Source organism: Plecotus auritus, assembly GCF_963455305.1.
Source record: "Plecotus auritus genome assembly, chromosome: 2".
NCBI lineage: Eukaryota > Metazoa > Chordata > Mammalia > Chiroptera > Vespertilionidae > Plecotus > Plecotus auritus.
In genome coordinates, this window is record NC_137771.1 from 172464455 (window position 1) to 172483907 (window position 19453).

A 19453-nucleotide genomic window follows, 5' to 3' on the forward strand; every position below is an offset into this window, starting at 1 on the left:
GTAAATCTGACTAAGACCACTTCTACCAAGGAACTTCTGATTCAAAGACTATGTGACTTAGCTCTGCTCCCAACAAGCTTTATTGGTCAAATGTGGCCATAAGCTCTCTTACTGTACACTCAGGAGTTTACTTTCCCTTCTACGTGGGATGTGACAAACCGGTATGAGCCTTCCAGTGATGAAGGATCAACGTAGCTTTTTAAAGATGGACCAACTCTAGTTACTAATGGTTGACCACTGATGTCTTCTAAGGAAAGACCTTGATCAAAATGAGAAAATGTGAAATAAAACCCACAAATGAAATTGCTATTGTCAAGAGAACAATCTAAAATAGAGCCTGGAGGCCTCTGGGAAACTGAGCTAACTCACCCTGCTCGTGTGAAATAATTTAAACTGGGTTAAACCAAATGGCAACTGGATACAGTTCCTGAAACTGGCTCTGCAGTATTGAACTTTCTATTAAAAAATAAATTTTCACTTAGCAACAGACATGAGCAATTAATCATGTATATAGCATAGTGGAAGTGTGCTTGCCAGCACCAATCACAGCTCTTTCAGAGTAATTTATGTAATCCCTTTGAAAGCGCCTGCCCCTTTTCTGTCTTTATAAACTCGTCTCTTTCTTTCCCTCTCAGAACACAGTTGGGTTTCTCACCAAATCTGACTCCCCTGAATTTGCAGATCACATTCTCATTTCATTCCATTCCCTTCCCTTCCTTCCTCCCTTCCTCCTTCTACCTCTTTGCTATGTCCTTTTTCTTTCCTTGTTTTCCCTCTTGTCCCCTCTGGTTTTCTCTCCCTTCTATCCCTCAGACTAGGGTTTCCAGCTACAGCCAGTAGCAACCACAGACTTCAGTTTATCCCCTCTGGGGACCTTCTAGCCAACCTCAAGAATAGCAATGGAAGTAAACCAGCCAAAATTCAAGTTCAGGGAGACACCAACTGGGAAATCATACTTTGTTGCACCTAATAAACCAAAAGGAAAATCCCTTCTTTCACACTAAATTGCTCTATAAATTGTCCTAAAACCCAGAAATGGTAATGCCAAAGCAATAATGTAACTATTTAATCAGGCTATTTTAAGTTTAATCTGAATAAGTATGGACACAAATCATTTTATTAAGCAAAATCAGTACAGGGGACATTTCTTATCTAGGGAAGATGTTCCCTCGAACAAAGGGGACAAAAATGTTCCCTCTCTTCAAGGTAGTATGATTTACATCAAGAATATTTTCCAGCCTGGCCAGTGTGGCTGTGGTTGGGCATCGACCCATGAACCAGGAAGTTGGGTGTGAATTCCCAATTTCTAGTCAGGGCATGTGCCTGGGTTGTGGGCTCGATCCCCAGTGTGGGGTGTGCAGGAGACAGCCGATCAATGATTCTCTCTCATCATTGATGCTTTTATCCCTCTCTCCCTCTCCTTTCCTCACTCGGAAATCAATAAAAGATATTTTTAAAAATAAGAATATTTTCCACTGTTTTCAGAAGCAAAAACAAGAGTTTAAAAAGCATGGCTCGCCAAAACCGGTTTGGCTCAGTGGATAGAGCATCGGCCTGCGGACTGAAAGGTCCCGGGTTCGATTCCGGTCAAGGGCATGTACCTTGGTTGCGGGCACATCCCCAGTGGGAGGTGTGCAGGAGGCAGCTGATCGATGTATCTCTCTCATCGATGTTTCTGACTCTCTATCCCTCTCCCCTCCTCTCTGTAAAATATCAATAAAATATATTTAAAAAAAAAAAAAAAAAAAAAAAAAAAAAAAAGCATGGCTCAATGGTTGAGTGTCGACCTATGAACCAGGAGATCATGGCTTGATTCCCAGTCAGGGCACATGCCTGGGTTGAGGACTCGATCCCCAGTGTGGGGCGTGCAGGAGGCAGCCAATCAATGATTCTCATAATTGATGTTTCTAACTCTCTCCTCTCCCTCTCTCCCTCTTTGAAAATCAATAAAAACATTTTAATAAAAATAAATAAATAAAAATAAATAAAAAGACCTAATTTCCCACAAGTTTATTTGATGAACAATTTTCTCTGGGACCTAAACTATGTGATTTATTTGAAAAGGACTAAAAAGACTAATTTGCATAGTCTAACATTAACCTGTTTGTATAGTTCTGATACAGTATAACTTCTATGGAAAATATTAACTCAAATGGACTGTATTGAGACCTGTAAAGCAAAAATATATAGATATTAAGAAATTAAAGAATATCATAATAGACCAAATCTTGTTCCTCAAGGCTTGGTATACTCTCACTAGATTTTTGGAACAATGTTTCATAGTTTTCAGTTATATGTCTACAAGTAGTCCTTCTCTTGTTTTTACTAGCATCTATAGCAGATTGCAGATAAAGAAAACAAAAATTAGGGTACAGAAAAATAGATTCAACTTTTCTTTAACCCCTACCGAGAAAAAAGCAAATATTTATGACTTTCTTTAAATCATCCTCAAAAAAAGTGGTAAGAACTAGAAGACAGTAAACATTAGGTTATATTTAGGAGATCTCCTTTCTTATCCTAGCTAATAAAGAGGGAATGTGCAAATTGACCATCATGCCATAACAAGATGGCTGCGCCAACAGCGCAGGCAGGGATTTCATAACACAAGATGGCTGCGCCCACAGCAGAGGGGGGGATCCCGTAACACAAGATGGCTGCACCCATAGTGGAGGCCGAGTTCCCGTAATGAGCCTTAATAAGCAATCAGCAGGGACCTGAGACTGCGTGGCACTGGACCGGGGCAGGGGACCTGAGGCTGCGCCCCCCCGTCTGCTGGGGCTTGACAGGGGACCTCAGGCCACACCCCTTACCCCAACACTGGGCCGGGGGACCTCAGGCCGTGCCCCCAGCCCAGCAGGGCTTGACAGGGGACCTGAGGCCGCACCCCCCCACCCAGTGGGGACTTGACAGGGGTGGAGGGTCTGGATCTACCCCAGGAGTGGGCAAACTTTTTGACTCGAGGGCCACAATGGGTTCTTAAACTGGACCGGAGGGCCAGAACAAAAGCATGGATGGAGTGTTTGTGCGAACTAATATAAATTCAAAGTAAAGGAGCGGAGGGGAGAGCAAGAGAACCCTCCGCTCTTTCGGCTCTGCGAGCCGGATAGAACAGCCGAATGGGCCGGATCCGGCCCGCGGGCCGTAGTTTGCCCACGGCTGATCTAGCCCAATGGGGGTGGGGCCGGCCGGGTCTGGGTCTCGCACGATTTCGAGTTGCACGTGGTTAGGCGAGGACATTACTCTGGTTCCCGTGGCACGCCCCCGACTCCGACAGGAGGAAGATTTTCATATACATTTTACTAATTTTCTTTCATCTCTGACAGTTCTATTATAGAGAAAGGGCAAATAACAATATTAAAATATTTCCTCTAATTAATTCCCTTTTAATGTGCACAAATTTTGTGCACCGGGTCATTAGTTTGTAAATAAGTACCTTTTCTTGTAATAGAGTATTTAGAGTGGAAGATATAACATTTGACCACAAAGATTCTTTCTATACTATACATTTGTAGACTTTTACCCATTTACTGAAACACATAACTATCTGCTAATGAAGAAAAAAGATCTGCCTGTTTGTGAATGGTGGTTAGCCAAAATAGAGCCTAAATAAGAAAAATCAGGCCCATCGTACCCCAATTTGCTTTTCAGTTCCTCCTCTGGGTAGTTCTTTTCTGTCCACTTTGACAAACAAGTGGCAGATCTGCAGATCTGTAAATTTCCTGACAGCTGACATGCAGAATATAAAAATGGAAACATGCACATTTTATAAACTTTGAACATTTACTTTGAAAAAGGAAGAAAGAATCCAGAATTAAATTTTCTTTCCTCTTAAATGGTGATCAAAGACCACATCACAATGTTAGGGTCACCGAAGGAGGAATGCATGAGGCCAAAAGGGGCCCTTCTTCAGCGACCCTAACACATAATGAGTATCAATTACTCTGGAAAGACAAAAATTTAAGGCTAACCTACTAAATTCACTTCTCAGCTTTGGTTTAAAAAACGATCATCATGATAAATTTTGCAAGTCATGCTGAGGTTTTTTCCTTTTCTGATTCTTTTTCATGATCTTCCCCAAATAAGCCTTGGGTCCCTACTTTCATTGCTCTAAGTGTACACATTAATTTAGGCTTCAGAGGGCTTCACACATGATAGAGGCTCATGCTGCATGAGTTAGAACACCAGTAAATGATAAAACCACCATGGCCTAGACCAGTGGTCGGCAAACTCATTAGTCAACAGAGCCAAATATCAACAGTACAACGATTGAAATTTCTTTTGAGAGCCAAATTTTTTAAACTTAAACTTCTTCTAACGCCACTTCTTCAAAATAGACTCGCCCAGGCCGTGGTATTTTGTGGAAGAGCCACACTCAAGGGGCCAAAGAGCCGCATGTGGCTCGTGTGCCGCTGTTTGCTGACCACTGGTCTAGGTCAATGCAACTGATATCCTAATACTCCTCTTACTCTCCAACAATCAAATTCAGTCCCAAACTTCCGACTTTAGAAACAAATTTCCAACTGCCTAGTTGTCAAATCTGTCTCAATAGATGACAATCTGAGTAACTTCAAATTAACATCCGTAATAGGCACCTTCTTGCATGGCTCTCAATGATTTCAGCCTGCTGTGTTTACACCCTTTGTGTGGGCTGAACCTCATCACTTGGTTCTAATGAACAGTGAAAAGTGATGTGACTTCACTTCCACGCTTAGGTTACAAAACACGATGACGTCCATCTTGCTAGTGCTCTCTTGCCTTCTTCTCACTTCCTCTCTCTCTGAGGAATCAGGCTGCCAAGTAGTAAACTGCTCTATGAGGTGGCCCATGTGGTCAGGAACCACAGGAGGCCACCAACAGTCAGTCATGAGGAACTATGGTCTTTGTCAAAAGGCAAAAATAATTGAATTGTGCCAAGACCCACAAGAGTGAGCCAGGAAGTGGCTCCTTCCTAGTTGAGCCTCAAGATGACAGTAGCCTTGTGAAAGACCCAAAGCCAGAGAACCCAGCTAAGCTGCACTGAGATTCCTGACCCACAGACACTGAGATAAAAAAATGGTGCATTTTTTTTTTTCCCTAGCCGGTTTGGCTCAGTGAAGAGTCGACCTGCAGACTGAAAGGTCCCAGGTTCAATTCCGGTCAAGGGCACATGCCTGGGTTGCTGGCTGCAGGAGGCAGCCAATCAATGATTCTCTTCCATCATTGATGTTTCTATCTCTCTCTCCCTCTCCCTTCCTCTCTGAAATTAATAAAAATATATATTTTTAAAAATGGTGCTTTTCAATACACTAAATTTGGGAGTACATCATAGCACAGTAATAGATTACACACTACCTCACATGTTTTAAAATAAATTCCAGATAGATTAAAAATTAAATGTAAAATGACCAAATCATTTTAAAACTAATGAAAATAAAGTATTTTAAAAATAACATATAGTAGAAGTGAAAGGAACAAAGAGTAAGAGTTCTGACTTATAAGTTTTCTCTGTGCCTGAAAATATGTAATAAATGAAAATACAAAGACTAGAAAAATCTTTTCATCAAGTTTAGCAAAGAACTTAACCATACAAAATTAAAATATATTCTATGCAGTTATATAGTTATTATATAAAGGTTTAATATAAAATTTTCTGGAACTATAATGAAGACATCAATAAAAAAAGTGTTTCCAGGGAAGGAAACTCAGTGGCTAAGACAAGTATGTAAGGTAAACATTTCACTCTTTTACCTATTCAGGAAAAAAAAAAAATCCAACAAAATATTTTTAAGGAAATATTGATATTAAAATATTAATATGTAAATTTGAAAAATAACATCAAGTATATTAACAAGAAAAATAACAAAAATTAAAAAACAGCAGATATTTCACAAAAGAAAAAATAAAATTAATCATAAAGAAAAATTAACTCAAGCCCTGCCAATATGGCTCAGTGTATTGAGCGTCCTCTCATGCTCCAAAAGGTTGCTGGTTTGATTCCCAGTCAGGGCAGATGCCAGGGTTTTGGACTTGAGCCCCTAGAGGGGGCGTGAAGGAGGCAGCCAATCTATGTTTCTATCTCTCTCTCCCTCTTCCTTCCTCTCTTCAAAAAATTACTAAAAAGGTATCTATTTTAAAAAGAAAGAAAAATTAACTCAAAATGGATCAGAGATCTAAATGTAAGTGCTAAAATATATAACTCTTAAATTAAAACATTTGCATAAATCTTTGTGATCCTGGACTTGGCAATGATTTCTGAGATATGACACCAAGTATAAGCAAAAGAAAAACTGGATTAGGCTTCATAAAAATTAAAAGCTTTTGTGCTACAGACAGTAACATCAAGAAAGTGGCAAGCCCTAACAGGTTTGGCTCAGTGGATAGAGCATCGGCCTGCGGACTGAAGGGTCCCAGGTTCGATTCCGGACAAGGGCATGTACTTTGGTTGCGGGCACATCCCCAGTAGGAGGTGTGCAGGAGGCGGCTGATCGATGTCTCTCTCTCATCGATGTTTCTAACTCTCTATCCCTCTCCCTTCCTCTCTGTAAAAAATCAATAAAATATATTTTTTTAAAAAAAGTGGCAAGGGCAGAGTGGGAGAGGTCAATGAGGGGAAAAGGGGACATATATAATACCTTTAACAATAAAGATTTAAAAGTAAGTATAGTAAAAAAAAAATAATGAAGTGATTATTGATTTAAAAAAAAAAAAAAGAACCTGGAGAGCATTATGCTAAGCGAAGTAAGCCAGTCGGAGAAAGATAAATATCACATGATCTCACTCATTTGTGGAATATAACGAACAACATAAACTGATGAACAAAATTAGATCCAGAGATACAGAAGCATCAAACAGACGGTCCAACCTCAGAGGGAAGGTTAAGAGATCAACCAAAGGACTTGTATGCATGCATATAAGCATAACCCATGAACACAGACAGTAGGGGGTGAGGGCATGTGCTGGGGGGTGGGAATGGCCAATGGGGGAAAAAGGAGACATACGTAATATTTTACACAATAAAGAATTTAAATTTTTTTTAAAAAGTGAAAAGAGCCCTAGCTGGTTTGGCTCAGTGAATAGAGCATTGGCCAACACACTGAAGGGTCCTGGGTTCGACTGCTATTTTCTTTGAAACTGTTCACCACTGTATCATACAGTTCTCTACCTTCTTAAACAGGGTGTGCTTTACTGGATGACTTAAAGTCATTGTGACCATGATTATTGTACTAGGAAGTAAGATAGCTGAGCCTGCATGTTAATTTTTCAAATCTTCTTTGACTGTTCTACATTGTCAATTGCCATTTCCTCTGTTACATTTCCCATGATAACCTTTTCCATTTGTGATTCCAATGGATTCTAGTTTGAAAATTATATAACTATTAAATAATACCCTAAATAAGAGATAATAGGGTTTTGAATGAAAGTACAGCATGACTTTATGAGAATTCTCCGCAGTGCTTCTAAGAAACTTGTTCAACTTTTCCATTCAATTGAGACTGGATTTCAAAAAAAGATTTGTGGATGTCAGAAAATTGACCTCCAGCTACATGGAATATTACCTTACCTTGCTTTCTTTTTTTTTTTTCTTAAATCCTCACCTGAGGATATATGTTTCTGCGGATTTTTTATTGATTTTTAGAAAGAGAGGGATGAGAGGGAAAAAGAAGGAGGGACTGAGAGAGGGAGAGGCAGAAGGAGGGAAAAAGAGAGAGGGAGAGAAATATCGATGTGATGATCAGTTGCCTAACTTGCAGGCCCCAACTGGGGATCGAACCCGAAACCTAGGTATGTGCCCTGATGGAAACTGAACCTGCAACCATTTGGTGTACAGGACAATGCTCCAATCAACTGAGCCACACCGGCCATGGTTCTTGCTTTCTTAAGTCATATAGAAATATCCCTGCCAAGTAATTAATTTTATATGGTTAGTCTTAAGACACATACAAAAATACATCATGTTGATTCCAAAAATGGGCCTAGACACCTCACAGTAACTATATATATTTTTGTCATACAGTCACTTATCAATAAAAGTTATAATCTACACTTTTTTTCTGTATGTTAATATAGTCATATATGTTCACATATATGGATACTAGAGGCCCAGTGCATGGATTTGTGCACCGGTGGAATCCCTCAGCCTGGCCTGCGGACATCCCTAGAGGAGTCCCGATTCTGAGAGGGCACAGGCCAGGCTGAGGGACCCCACCAGTGCACCATCAGGGTCAGGGAGGGGCCGCAGGAGGGCTCCAGGGCATGTCCAGCCCATCTTGCTCAGTCCCGATCAGCCGGACCCCAGCAGCAAGCTAACCTACCGGTCGGAGCATCTGCCCCCTGGTGGTCAGTGTGTGGCATAGCTACCAGTCCAACGGTAGCTTAGGCTTTTATGTATATAGAAGATTATTCATGATATATGTATATAATTCACAAAATCTTGGCTTTAATCTAAAGTTTCACAACTACTAGCATCACAAGGGCTAAAAAGGACTAGTCAGGCAAAATTTTCCTTTTCCTAAAGAATTCATCCCTTTGATTCCAATAACATGGGATGTCCTAATTTCATTCATTCTTAAGGTTCTATACTTTACATATCAAAAAAACAAACAACAAAAAAAAAACTGTTGCTTGTCCAGGACTCTCTTCCCGTTCCTTAAGTTTTTCATTCGTATTAAGGGAAATTAACAAATGTAGAATTTCTCATCAAGACAGAGCGCTAGTAAGTAGCCTGGTCAACTCAAACTGAAACTCTAGGATAACTGGTTTAGAATATCAGAGGCACTAGCATACGCACCTCTGCCTTTGTATTCAAACCATGTATGTACCTCTCCCCCTTTAAGTCACAAACACCCGGAGGGCAAGAATCTTTCTGATTCAATAATTTCATCCAATCACTCAACAAATACCTTTTGAGCACCTAGTGTTTGCTAGCTTCTGGAGAGAGCTGAGTTAAGCTGACCCTGCCCTCACAGTCAAGCAGAGAATGCAGGCTTGTAAACAAATTGCAACACGGTAAAAAACAAAAGCGGGTACAGAATTAAATCAGAGGAAAGAGTAACTCTAGGGTTGCAGAGGAAGTTCAAGGATACATTTAGGTATTCTCCAATAGGCCTCAATAAATACCTGTTGAGCGGACAAATGAATGAATTAAATCTCGCTAATGAAAGATGTGATCCCAGGTCCAAATGAAATGAGTTGCTTCTGGAAGTCAGTGGGAAAACTACCTTTCAACAGCGGCAGGGACGCAGATTCCAGCACACTCACCCCCACCTCCACCCCAGGAGATCACCTTGGAGAAAGGGCCATACCTGTACTGCCAGCTTTTTGCACTGCCTCCGCGGCCGCCGCTGTTGCTGCTGCTGCTGCTGCTGCTGCTGATTCCACCCCCACAGCTGCTGTTGCTGCTGTTCTTGTTCGGGGTCACCGCGGTGGCCAGGCCCTCCAGCTTTCCTTCGCTCTCTGAGGCTTTCATGGTTGACACGGGTTCAACCCCCTGCATCTTAACTCCAAAGTCCATTTGCCCTTCTTGGGCGAGGAGAACAACTCGGTCGTTTTGTGGGTGATTTTTAAGATCTGAGCTAAATCAGACAGTGGCCGGAGTGGGAACCATCAAATGGTCCAGAGAAGGAAGACAAGCATTCCACTGGAGGAAAACTTTCCAGAGGGCAAGGGGAGCGAGGACAGCGACCCTTTAAACATGTATCTCCTTCCCGGCAAAGCAACGAAGAAAAATCACCCCGCCAGAGGATTTGGTGGCATACTCGAAGCAGAAGCAACGCGGGGAAGTCGGGGACTCGTGCCAAGAGGGCTGGGCGAGGGCCAGAGGACCATGGACGGGGACCGGCGGCCTGACCTCGGAGCTGACGGACCGACCCGCCGCGCGCCCTCTTCTCTAGCAGGTTCTCAGGGGGAGGGTCCGGTCCAGCCGGCTAGGCGGTTCCCGCCGCAGCCCTCGAGCCCGAGCTGGCGCCGCCCGCGCAGCCCAGGAGGAGGGTCGGGGAAGGAGGCCGCCGGGGGCGGGACGCCGGCTCCCAGGGCCGCCTCTCCTTCCGCCAGAGGCGAGCCGCTCGGGGTGACTTCCTCCAACCCGCCCGGTGCTGGGCCCTCGACCGGGTTCGAGAGGTGAGAGAGTCCCACGCCCTCTCTCCTGCCCCCAAAGTGAACACCACAGCCAGGGCCGCCGCCCCACCCACAGCCCCACGGGAGGGTCATCCACCCGCCTGCTTGCTCCCCACCTTCCCTTCCGGAATAGTGTGAGCTCACTTCCCCCAGAGCAGAAGCTCCTGGCGCCATCTTGGAGCAGGGCAGGGGCCCGGAAGGGGGCGGGGCCTCCGGGGTAGCGGGGCCGGTGTGGCCGAGGGGGAACCGCGAGAGGGAGGGAGGAGAGGCGGGACAGACCGGGAGGGAGGAACAAAGGAGTGGCTGGAGATAGTGCCTTGTGGAGTGTGGCTTCCGGAGCTCCTAACCAGGTCCTTACATTCCAGGGCCCATTGCAGGCATTTTAGGAAGAAAGCTTAGAGAAATAATGTCATTTCTATCGGAAGTTATAAAAAAACACACCCAACCCTCATTTTAGTAATTCTGCAACAAATGCATGACACTGAAATAAGGCATAAGTGAAAAAGGAACTGTTGTGAGAATATTATAGTTCTCAGAATGAAAGCTAGGTATGCTTCCTGACCCCAAGCATATCTTTCACTCTCTTTAGATACTGGTTTTTGCTTCTGTAAAGTAACTGTGGTTGACTAGGTGATTTCTAAAATCCTTTCTAGTTGTAAATTCTGCTTTCTAACAACTTGACTTGTGACTTGAATGTATACTATATGCAAAACAGTATGGTAGATGCAAAGAAGTATTACTCAAAGTGAAAAAACAAAGCAGCAAAATAAATACAAGTATACCGATAATTAAGGCTATGGAGAAAGTAAAAGGGGATCATATAGCCCTAGCCGGTTTGGCTCAGTGGATAGAGCGTTGGCCTGCAGAATGAAGGGTCTCAGGTTCGATTCCAGTCAAGGGCACATGCCCAGGTTGTGGGCTCCATCCCCAGTAGGGGGCATGCTAATCAATGATTCTCTCTCATCATTGATGTTTCTCTCTCTCTCTCTCTCTCTCTCTCTCTCTCTCCCTTCTTCTCTGAAATCAATAAAAAAATCTTTAAAAAATCCTATCTAATAAAAGAGTAATATGCAAATTAACCATCATTCCGCTACGCCCACAAGCCAATCAGGAGCAAATATGCAAATAAACCCAACCAAGATGGCTACTGCCACAGAGAGCAGGAGGGAGGCTTGGGTTTCCCCGGCAATGAAGGAAGCCAAGCTTTCCGCCTGCCCTTGCTGGCCTAGGCCTCCACTCAAGGCTACAAAGTTTCAATTATAGAAGATACATAAATCCCAACAGAAATGGCTGCCGCCAGGGAGCAAGCAGAAGGCTTGGCTCTGCTCCAGGCTACAAAGTTTCAATTGTAGAAGATAAATAAACCCCAGATACCAGGGTCTCTGCTTGGGTCGCCAGGGGGCATGGCCGGCCTGCAAACTACCACAGGCCCCTCACCCAGGCCGCCCCACGCCCCAAGGGAACCCCCACCCTGATCCGGGACACCCTTCAGGGCAAACCAGCCGGCCCCCACCTGTGCACCAGGCCTCTATCCTATCTAATAAAAGAGTAATATGCAGATTGACCATCACTCCAACACACAAGATGGCTGCCCCCATGTGGTCAAAGATCCCGCCCCCATGTGGACACAAGATGGCCACCACAAGATGGCCAGCAGGGAGGGCAGTTGGTAGGGACCAGGCCTGCAAGGGAGGGCAGTTGTGGGCGATCAAACCTGCAGGGGAGGGCAGTTAGGGGTGACCAAGCTGGCAGAGGAGGGAAATTGGGGCAACCAGGCCTGCAGGGAAGGACAGTTAGGGGTGACCCGGCTGGCAGAGGAGGGAAGTTGGGGGCGACCAGGCCTGCAGGGAAAGGCAGTTGGGAGGGACCCAGGCCTGCAGGGGAGAGCAGTTGGGGAGGACCAGGCCTGCAGGGGAGGGCAGTTAGGGGTGACCAGGCCTGCAGGGGAGGGCAGTTGGGGGGTCCCAGGCCTGCAGGGCAGGGCAGTTGGGGGGGACCCAGGCCTGCAGGGGAGGGCAGTTAGGGGCAAACAGGCTGGCAGGGGAGCAGTTAGGCATCGATTAGGCTGGCAGGGGAGTGGTTAGGGGGTGATCAGGCTGGCAGGCAGAAGCGGTTAGGGGCAATCAGGAAGGCAGGCAGGTGAGCAGGTTGGGAGCCAGCAGTCCTGGATTGTGATAGGGATGTCCAACTGCCCGTTTAGGCCCGACCCCTTGAGGGGTCCCAGATTGGAGAGGATGCAGGCTGGGCTGAGGGACAACCCCCCCCCCCCCGTGCACGAATTTCGTGCACCGGGCCTCTAGTAAATAAATAAAAGGGGATCATATAAGAAAATAAATGGGATGAGATAGAGAACCTACTTTACAAGAGTAGTGGAGGAAAGTCATCCATGAGGAGACAAGATCAAAAGTTAGAGATGAAGAAAGATGAGGAAGCTAAGGAAAAGGCAACCTTCATTTATTCTGAGAAATGAGAGAAATGAGAGATCTGGGAGCCTGGAGTATGGTGAGCAAGAGAGAGAGAGTGGTATGAAATGAGAGTGAAGTGATAGGCAGAGAAATTTATATTTTATAATAGAAAATCACTGAAAGTTTTATCAGAGGAGAGCTGTGATCCAATCTATATTTTTTAAAAATATCTCTCTAGTCTTTTCAGCAAATGGTGCTGAGACAACTGGATATCCACATGCCAAAGAATAAAATTGGACCATATGTCATATAGAAAAATTAACTCAAAATGGATCAGATCAAAGACATAAATGTAAGAGCCAAAACTAAGAAAACTGTTGTGAGAAAATTATAGTTCTCAGAATGAAAAACAGAGGAGTAAACCCCCATGATCTGGGGTTAGGCAAAGCCTTCTTAAACACAACATCCAAGTATAAGTGACAAAAGAAAAAATAGATTGGGCTTCATGAAAATTAAAAATTGTGCTCCAAACAATACCATCAAGAAAGTGAAAAAAAACAACCCAACAGAAAGGGAGAAAAATATTTGCAAACATATATCTGATAAGGGACTTAGAGCCAGAATATGTAAAGAGCTGTAATGGCTCATTAATAAAAAGATAAGTAAGCCTATCAACCAATAGCACCCCAATAAATTCAATTTTTTAAAAAGACAAGTAAGCCAATTTAAACATGGGGAAAGGAGCTACATAGACATTTCTCCAAAGAAGATATACAAGGGAAACAGATGCAGTGGTGGGCCGGAAGAAGCAGGAAGCAGAGAGCAGGGCCGCACCCATGACAGTGCTGACTGTGGGGCCATAGTGACCACCTGGAGGGGAACCTGAAGAAGTTTGTGGAGAACATCTGGCAGCTCAGCAGCAGCAGCAGCCCAGAAACCAGGCTGAGCTCAACCAAAACCTGAATTTATTGTGACTGGCTTACAGGATATTGATAGTGCAGACAGTAACTTCATGACACTACTGAACCTCTAGAAGTTTTTTAATATATTGCTCAAGGTCCCAAGCTGCAACTCTATACCAAAGAGTGCCTGGAGAAGGCTCTGGTATGATGAACAAGTTAAAGGCAAGATTACATGATGAAGGTTGGTGGTCCATGCATGTTCTGCCAGGTCCTGCTATTCTTCTCTACAACTCCGGTGTCTGCAGGTGGTGGAGAGGTTTCCTGTTGGCGGTACTGCGTGGGGGCTGTGTAGTTTGTCTTCAGTTTGCCTCTGTTGGCACTTGGTGTCATTCTCTCTGGGACCTGAGAAAGTCACTGCAGTTCTATGGCCTTCCTTTGCCCAGTGGGTGTGTATTGTAGTGCTAAAGTGCAATCTCCTTTGAGAATGTATTCTTAAAACATTGTTATTGACTTCAGTGAGGTAGGGAGAGAGAGAGAGATAGAAACATCAATGATGAGAGAGAATCATTTGTCAGCTGCCTCCTGCATGTCCCTCCACTGGGGATCAAGTCCGCAACACGGGCATGTGCCCTAACTGGGAATCGAACTGTGACCTCCTGGCTCATAGGTCGATGCTCAACCACTGAGTCATGCCGGCTGGGCGATAGGTATCTTGATGAAAGACACCTGTCAGGGTAGGTAAATGTAGGGTCCTAGAAACATTACCTGAAATCACCAGCTTGTGAGTGTAAGAGCGAAAATGCAATATGTACTACTATTTGTAATACCTTAAACAGTAAAATAAAATAAAAAAAGGGAAGAAAAGAAAATGCAGGCACACAGTATGATCTCTGCTTCAGTGTCATCCCCTTGAGGCAGAATAGTTAGATGTCAGGAGAATTTTTGACAAGTGGGAAAAGGGAATCGGAGACAAATGGTTAGACAAATAGAACCAAACAAGTCAAGCAATTTATAGCCAGCTAGTAAATCTCAAGACCTTATCCTCCCTAACCAAGGACACTTTAGAGCAAATGGTTTACACCTCTCCTCCCTAACCAAAGAGTAAATAGCTTAAATCACCGTGGGCAGAGAGAAAGATAACAGAGACCCAATTACAGCCATTAGTGCCAGCCAAGCCCAAGGACAGATGAAGTAAGGGGAATAAGTAACAACAGCAAAACCAACAATTATAACTAAATCCAAGATAGAGGCAAAGCTGACCAGGAAATTACCATGGTCCCTCTATGCACTTATTTTTGGTGCATCAACATATAAAAAAACACACACACCTGGAAAGCTGATGAATATTTTGCTGAAACCCTCCCCCTGAGACCTCCCCTAAGATTCCCACCTGCAAAAAGAAATAAAAACCCTCAAGACAAAAGAACCAGCACAGGCTCTCTCAGGAGCATGCCGAAGCCTTTTCTTTCTCCCTTGTGAACTTCGTGTGTGGGTGTGTGAACTTTTCCCTAAACTCTAAGGGTCCCATGAGACATGTAACCTGGGGAACAGCAGGTAGCGGCAGCTCCTCTCAGGCTTACTCCCTGAACAGGTCTCCAAGGCCTGAACCGGTCTCCAAGGCCCCCTTTTTTCTGGCTTTTTAAAAAATATTTTTATTGATTTCAGAGAGGAAGTGGGGGAGAGACAGAGAGAGAGAGAGAAAGTTAGAAACAGCAACGAGAATCATTGATTGGCTGCCTCTCCCCACCCTGGGGATCGAGCCCGAAACCTGGGCATGTGCCCTTGACTAGAATCGAACCTGGGACCCTTCAGTCCGCAGGCTGACGCTCTATCCCAGCCTTGGGCAAACTACGGCCCGCGGGCCGGATCCGGCTGTTTTATCCGGTTCTCTTGCTCTCCCCTCCGCTCCTTTACTTTGAATTTATATTAGTTCACACAAACACTCCATCCATGCTTTTGTTCCGGCCCTCCGGTCCAGTTTAAGAACCCATTGTGGCCCTCGAGTCAAAAAGTTTGCCCACCCCTGCTCTATCCACTGAGCCAAACCAGCTAGGGCTTTTCTGACTTTTTAGTGAGTTAATTTCAGCCCCACCTTGGTTCACTCCTATCACTGTGGCTTTTACTTCTCAGTGAGCTAACTGCAGCCCCGCCTTGGCTTACTTCTTTCTTATTTTTATTTTTATTTTTAAATTTATCTTTATTGTTGAAAGTATTACAGATGTCCCCATTTCTGCCCCCCCCCCCCTCAGGAACCTCCTCCCCGTTGCTCCCGCCCCCTCCCCAGGCCTCTTTGTTATAACCTCTCTAGAGAGCAAAGCTGCCCTGGCTAGGCTCTCTCCTGTTGTTTCTTCTATCCTGAGCCATTCCTTGTTTCACCATCCCCAGCTTTTTCCTTTTTTTAAAAAAAAAAATTTTGTAAGAGTTTATTTGAGCCAAACTAAGGACATATGCCAGGGAGCAAGATCTCAACTGCTCCAACTTTAAGAAATACTCTCAGAATCTTCCTGCATGTTGTGAAACCTTTCCTGCACAAAGCCAAGAACCCACACGCCACGGGCTGGTCCACGGCAGACCCGCTCTGGGCCAGTCCCTTCCTGGTGACACCCTCACAGAGGCCTTCGCTGACCACTCTGCACATGGTAGCAGCCCCTCCCCATTACTCTCCACCCCTTTCCCGTTTTCGTTTTTTACACAGCACCTGACATTGTATGCTTTGTTGTGGATTTTATGTCTCCTCCTTTTTTCGCCACTCCTGCGTTCCCCAGCTCTTGAATACATTGTTGAATGAGTGAATGAATGTACTACAGTGGGAAAGAACATGAACTTTGGCATCAGTTTTCAAATCCCTGCTACTTCGTGTATGTGATCTTGGGCAAATTACTTACCTTGGTGAGACTCAGTTTTCTCATCTGTAAAATGGAGATAGAGTGAAATAAGAAAATATACATGAGTTCTTCCCTTTCATGCATATGCTCAGGCTTCAGGAGAGGTTTGTCTCCAGTGTCCATCGCTATGGCAAAAAGAAGGTCTGGCTGGACCCCAATGAGACCAGTGAATACGCCAATGACAACTCCCATCGGGAGATTTGGAAGCTGATCAAAGACGGGCTGATCATCCGGAAGCCTGTGACTGTCGATTCCCGGGCTCGATGCCCGAAATACACCTTGGCCCGCAGGAAGGGCAGGCAAATGGGCATAGGTAAGCAGAAGGGTACTGCCAATGCTCGAATGCCTGAGAAAGTAACCTGGGTGGAGAGGATGAGAATTCTTTGCTGGCTGCTGAGAAGAGTGACCACCAGGGATCACAGCTTGTACCTGAAAGTGAAAGGTAACGTGTTAAAAAACAAGCAGCCGAAACCGGTTTGGCTCAGTGGATAGAGCATCAGCCTGCAGACTGAAAGGTCCCGGGTTCGATTCTGGTCAAGGGCATGTACCTTGGTTGCGGGCACGTCCCCAGTAGGGGGTGTGCAGGAGGCAGCTGATTGATGTTTCTCTCTCATCGATGTTTCTAACTCTCTATCCCTCTCCCTTCCTCTCTGTAAAAAATCAATAAAATATATTTAAAAAAATAAATAAATAAAAAACAAGCAGATTCTCATGGAACACAGCCACAGGCTGAGGCAGACAAGGCTCGCTAGGAGCTTCTGGCTGACCAGGCCGAGGCCCGCAGGTCTGAGACCAAGGAGGCCCGCAAGCGCCGTGAAGAGCGGCTCCAGGCCAAGAAGGAGGAGATCATCAGGACTCTGTCCAAGGAGGAAGAGATCAGAAATAAAGCTCCCCCTCTCTTCCCTGTACATAGTGGCCTCAGCAATTACATGGATAAATCATTCAATAATGTAGCCTTCATCTTTAAAAAAATAAAAAGGAAATATATAGAAAGTGCATAGCATAGTACCTAGCATTTAGTCAGTGCTAAACGAATGCTGTTTTTCTTTTCCACTTTCTTTTAAATTTTTTTTAATTGATTTTTTTTTTTTTTTTTTTACAGAGAGAGGAATGGAAAGGGAGAGGGAGAGAGAAACATCCAATGTGAGAGTGAAACATCAATAGGCTGCAGGAAATTAAACCGGGAACCTTTGGGTGCACCGGAGGACACCCAACCCCCTGAGCAACAGGGGCCAAGGCTCACTTTCACTTTCTAAGCCTAATATACAGAGAAGGGGGGAGGGGTGATTTATTTTCCTGAAGCACAAGAGACCTGCTTTCTCTATGGGCCTGCAGCTATGGCAGCTGGAATGAAGAGGACAGGCCACAGAGAAGCTGGGGCAGGCTAGAGGGGAGCAGTACAGACACTGTGAGAATAAAGCTGTGGACCCACAATTTATATTTTTTTAAAAATGAAAGAAGGAAAAAGAAAGAAAGGAATTTTCTGAAGGAAATACGTTCACATTCACAATAGACGTTACTTCTGTGGTGAAACAGAGTTTCAGTTAGCCAGGAGCCCCTCCTCCCTCTCCAGCTTAGGCAGAGATCCTTAGGTGATTCAGCGCCGGGAGCAAGCATTTCACGGAAACACTCCTCTGCCAAGCGCAAAGCTTGCTGTGGGAGTGAAATAAATAGACACACTCAGAGCTTTTGCTGGGGAAGAGAGAATGGAGTAGCTGCTGTACTCAGATTAGGACAAAATTTTTTTCTCCCATTCTTTGCTTCTCCCAGTACCTCTCTTCTGAATCCCTATTGAACCTGTCTGTGGACAAAAGGGGCCACATGCTAACCTGACAGGTTCAGGGAAGGCCTGCATGGCAGTTTTGCAAACTCAAAGACCTAACGTAACCACAAAGGATGGTCTGAAATTTTACTAAAAGCAGTTATGGTGTGTAGTCACCTCCTAGGCCGGTACCTTCCCTGACAAGGTCAACCTTTACCTTAACTGAACCTATCTGTCGTTTTGCATCTATGATAACTTATCCTTGAAATGTCAGGGTAACGTGTAACTTCCCTTTTTTCCAGACTCCTCAGGCCACAACCAAATGCCCTGGGCACCAGGACAGGAGACCATAAATTCCTTCATTGTTATTGTTATCAGGTTAATTGTTGACTATCCTGCACCCACCTAAGTATGTGTCTATCATTTTACTTTTTATCCAATCCCAGAGGTCCCCCCCAACTTTGCTTTCTCCCGCCTTTCTAATCTATCACCAATGGATTTCATGTAACCCACCTACATCTCCTCCTATGTATAAAAATAGATGAAAAACCGCCATTCTCCAGAGCATTATCCCAATACGCTGAGATTCTGCTTCCTGGCAATTGTCAACAGTTTGGCTCAAATAAACGCACAAAAATTCTTTACAGGTTTGAAGTGTCCATAAAGTTTATAGTGTTAACAGTGTCCATAAAGTTTATAGATTGGGATACCATTAGAAAGTAAGTGAATTCTTATGAGGAAACCATCCAGATTAAATTCACCTTATTTTTCAAGTTTTAGCATCATTTCCCTCCCTAACATCCCCCTGCTTCTGTGTGGCTTGGAATCCCTCTCCTGAGAATAACTCCCTTGGGTGGTGGTTGGGCAGAGGCCTCAGATGTGCCCATAAAACCCCTGGCAGGGAAGGAGTTGCACCTTTGGGGCCTTAAGCATTGAAAGATGATGTTTCTCATATATGTTCAAAATAATAATAATAATCTATACATATAAAAGCCTAATATGCAAAATGTCCCCACAGGAGTTTGATGGACAACTGGGAGTTCGATCACTTGCTATGATGTGCACTGACCACCTGGGGGGGTGGCGCGGAACGAAGGAAGGCCCCAGCCGGCAGCTGGCAGCTGGGGAAGGGAGGCCCCGGCCAGCAGCCTGCAGCCCCTAGGGACCCTACCCGTGCACGAATTTCATGCACTGGGCCTCTAGTAATAATAATATCAACCTGTGAAACAAATGAAAGATGCCCAACAAAGTTTGGATTTCCCCCATAAAAAACTGTTTTGAAATGTCATGTTTCAAACCTGAGACACTTGGGAGAGGCAGGGCTTTCCTGGTGTGCTTATTGGGTAACAGCACTGGATCGGGAGAAATGCCTTCTGCCTGGTGGTGGTGGTATGGGGTGGGGGCGGA

The 19453-nt window shown here is 44.7% G+C and overlaps 2 protein-coding genes across 2 annotated transcripts in view; one reads left to right on the forward strand and one right to left on the reverse strand.

Moving 5' to 3' along the window:
- OSBPL11 (oxysterol binding protein like 11) overlaps window positions 1–10199 on the reverse strand; it is a 93501-nt gene extending 83302 nt beyond the window's left edge. Inside the window, exon 1 of the mRNA XM_080656647.1 lies at window positions 9282–10199. Within this exon, the coding sequence (XP_080512773.1) occupies window positions 9282–9490 (209 nt within the window). The 5' untranslated portion in view covers window positions 9491–10199. The remainder of the gene's footprint in view (window positions 1–9281) is intronic.
- Window positions 9587–18694, forward strand: LOC308242408 (uncharacterized protein; the record flags this gene model as incomplete). The annotated part of the gene is made up of 3 exons (XM_080656663.1): window positions 9587–10095; window positions 16377–16597; window positions 18349–18694. The coding sequence occupies 3 exons, from the start codon at window positions 9587–9589 to the stop codon at window positions 18453–18455; spliced, it is 837 nt and encodes a 278-aa protein (XP_080512789.1). The 3' UTR covers window positions 18456–18694.
- Window positions 18695–19453: the final 759 nt, after the last annotated feature.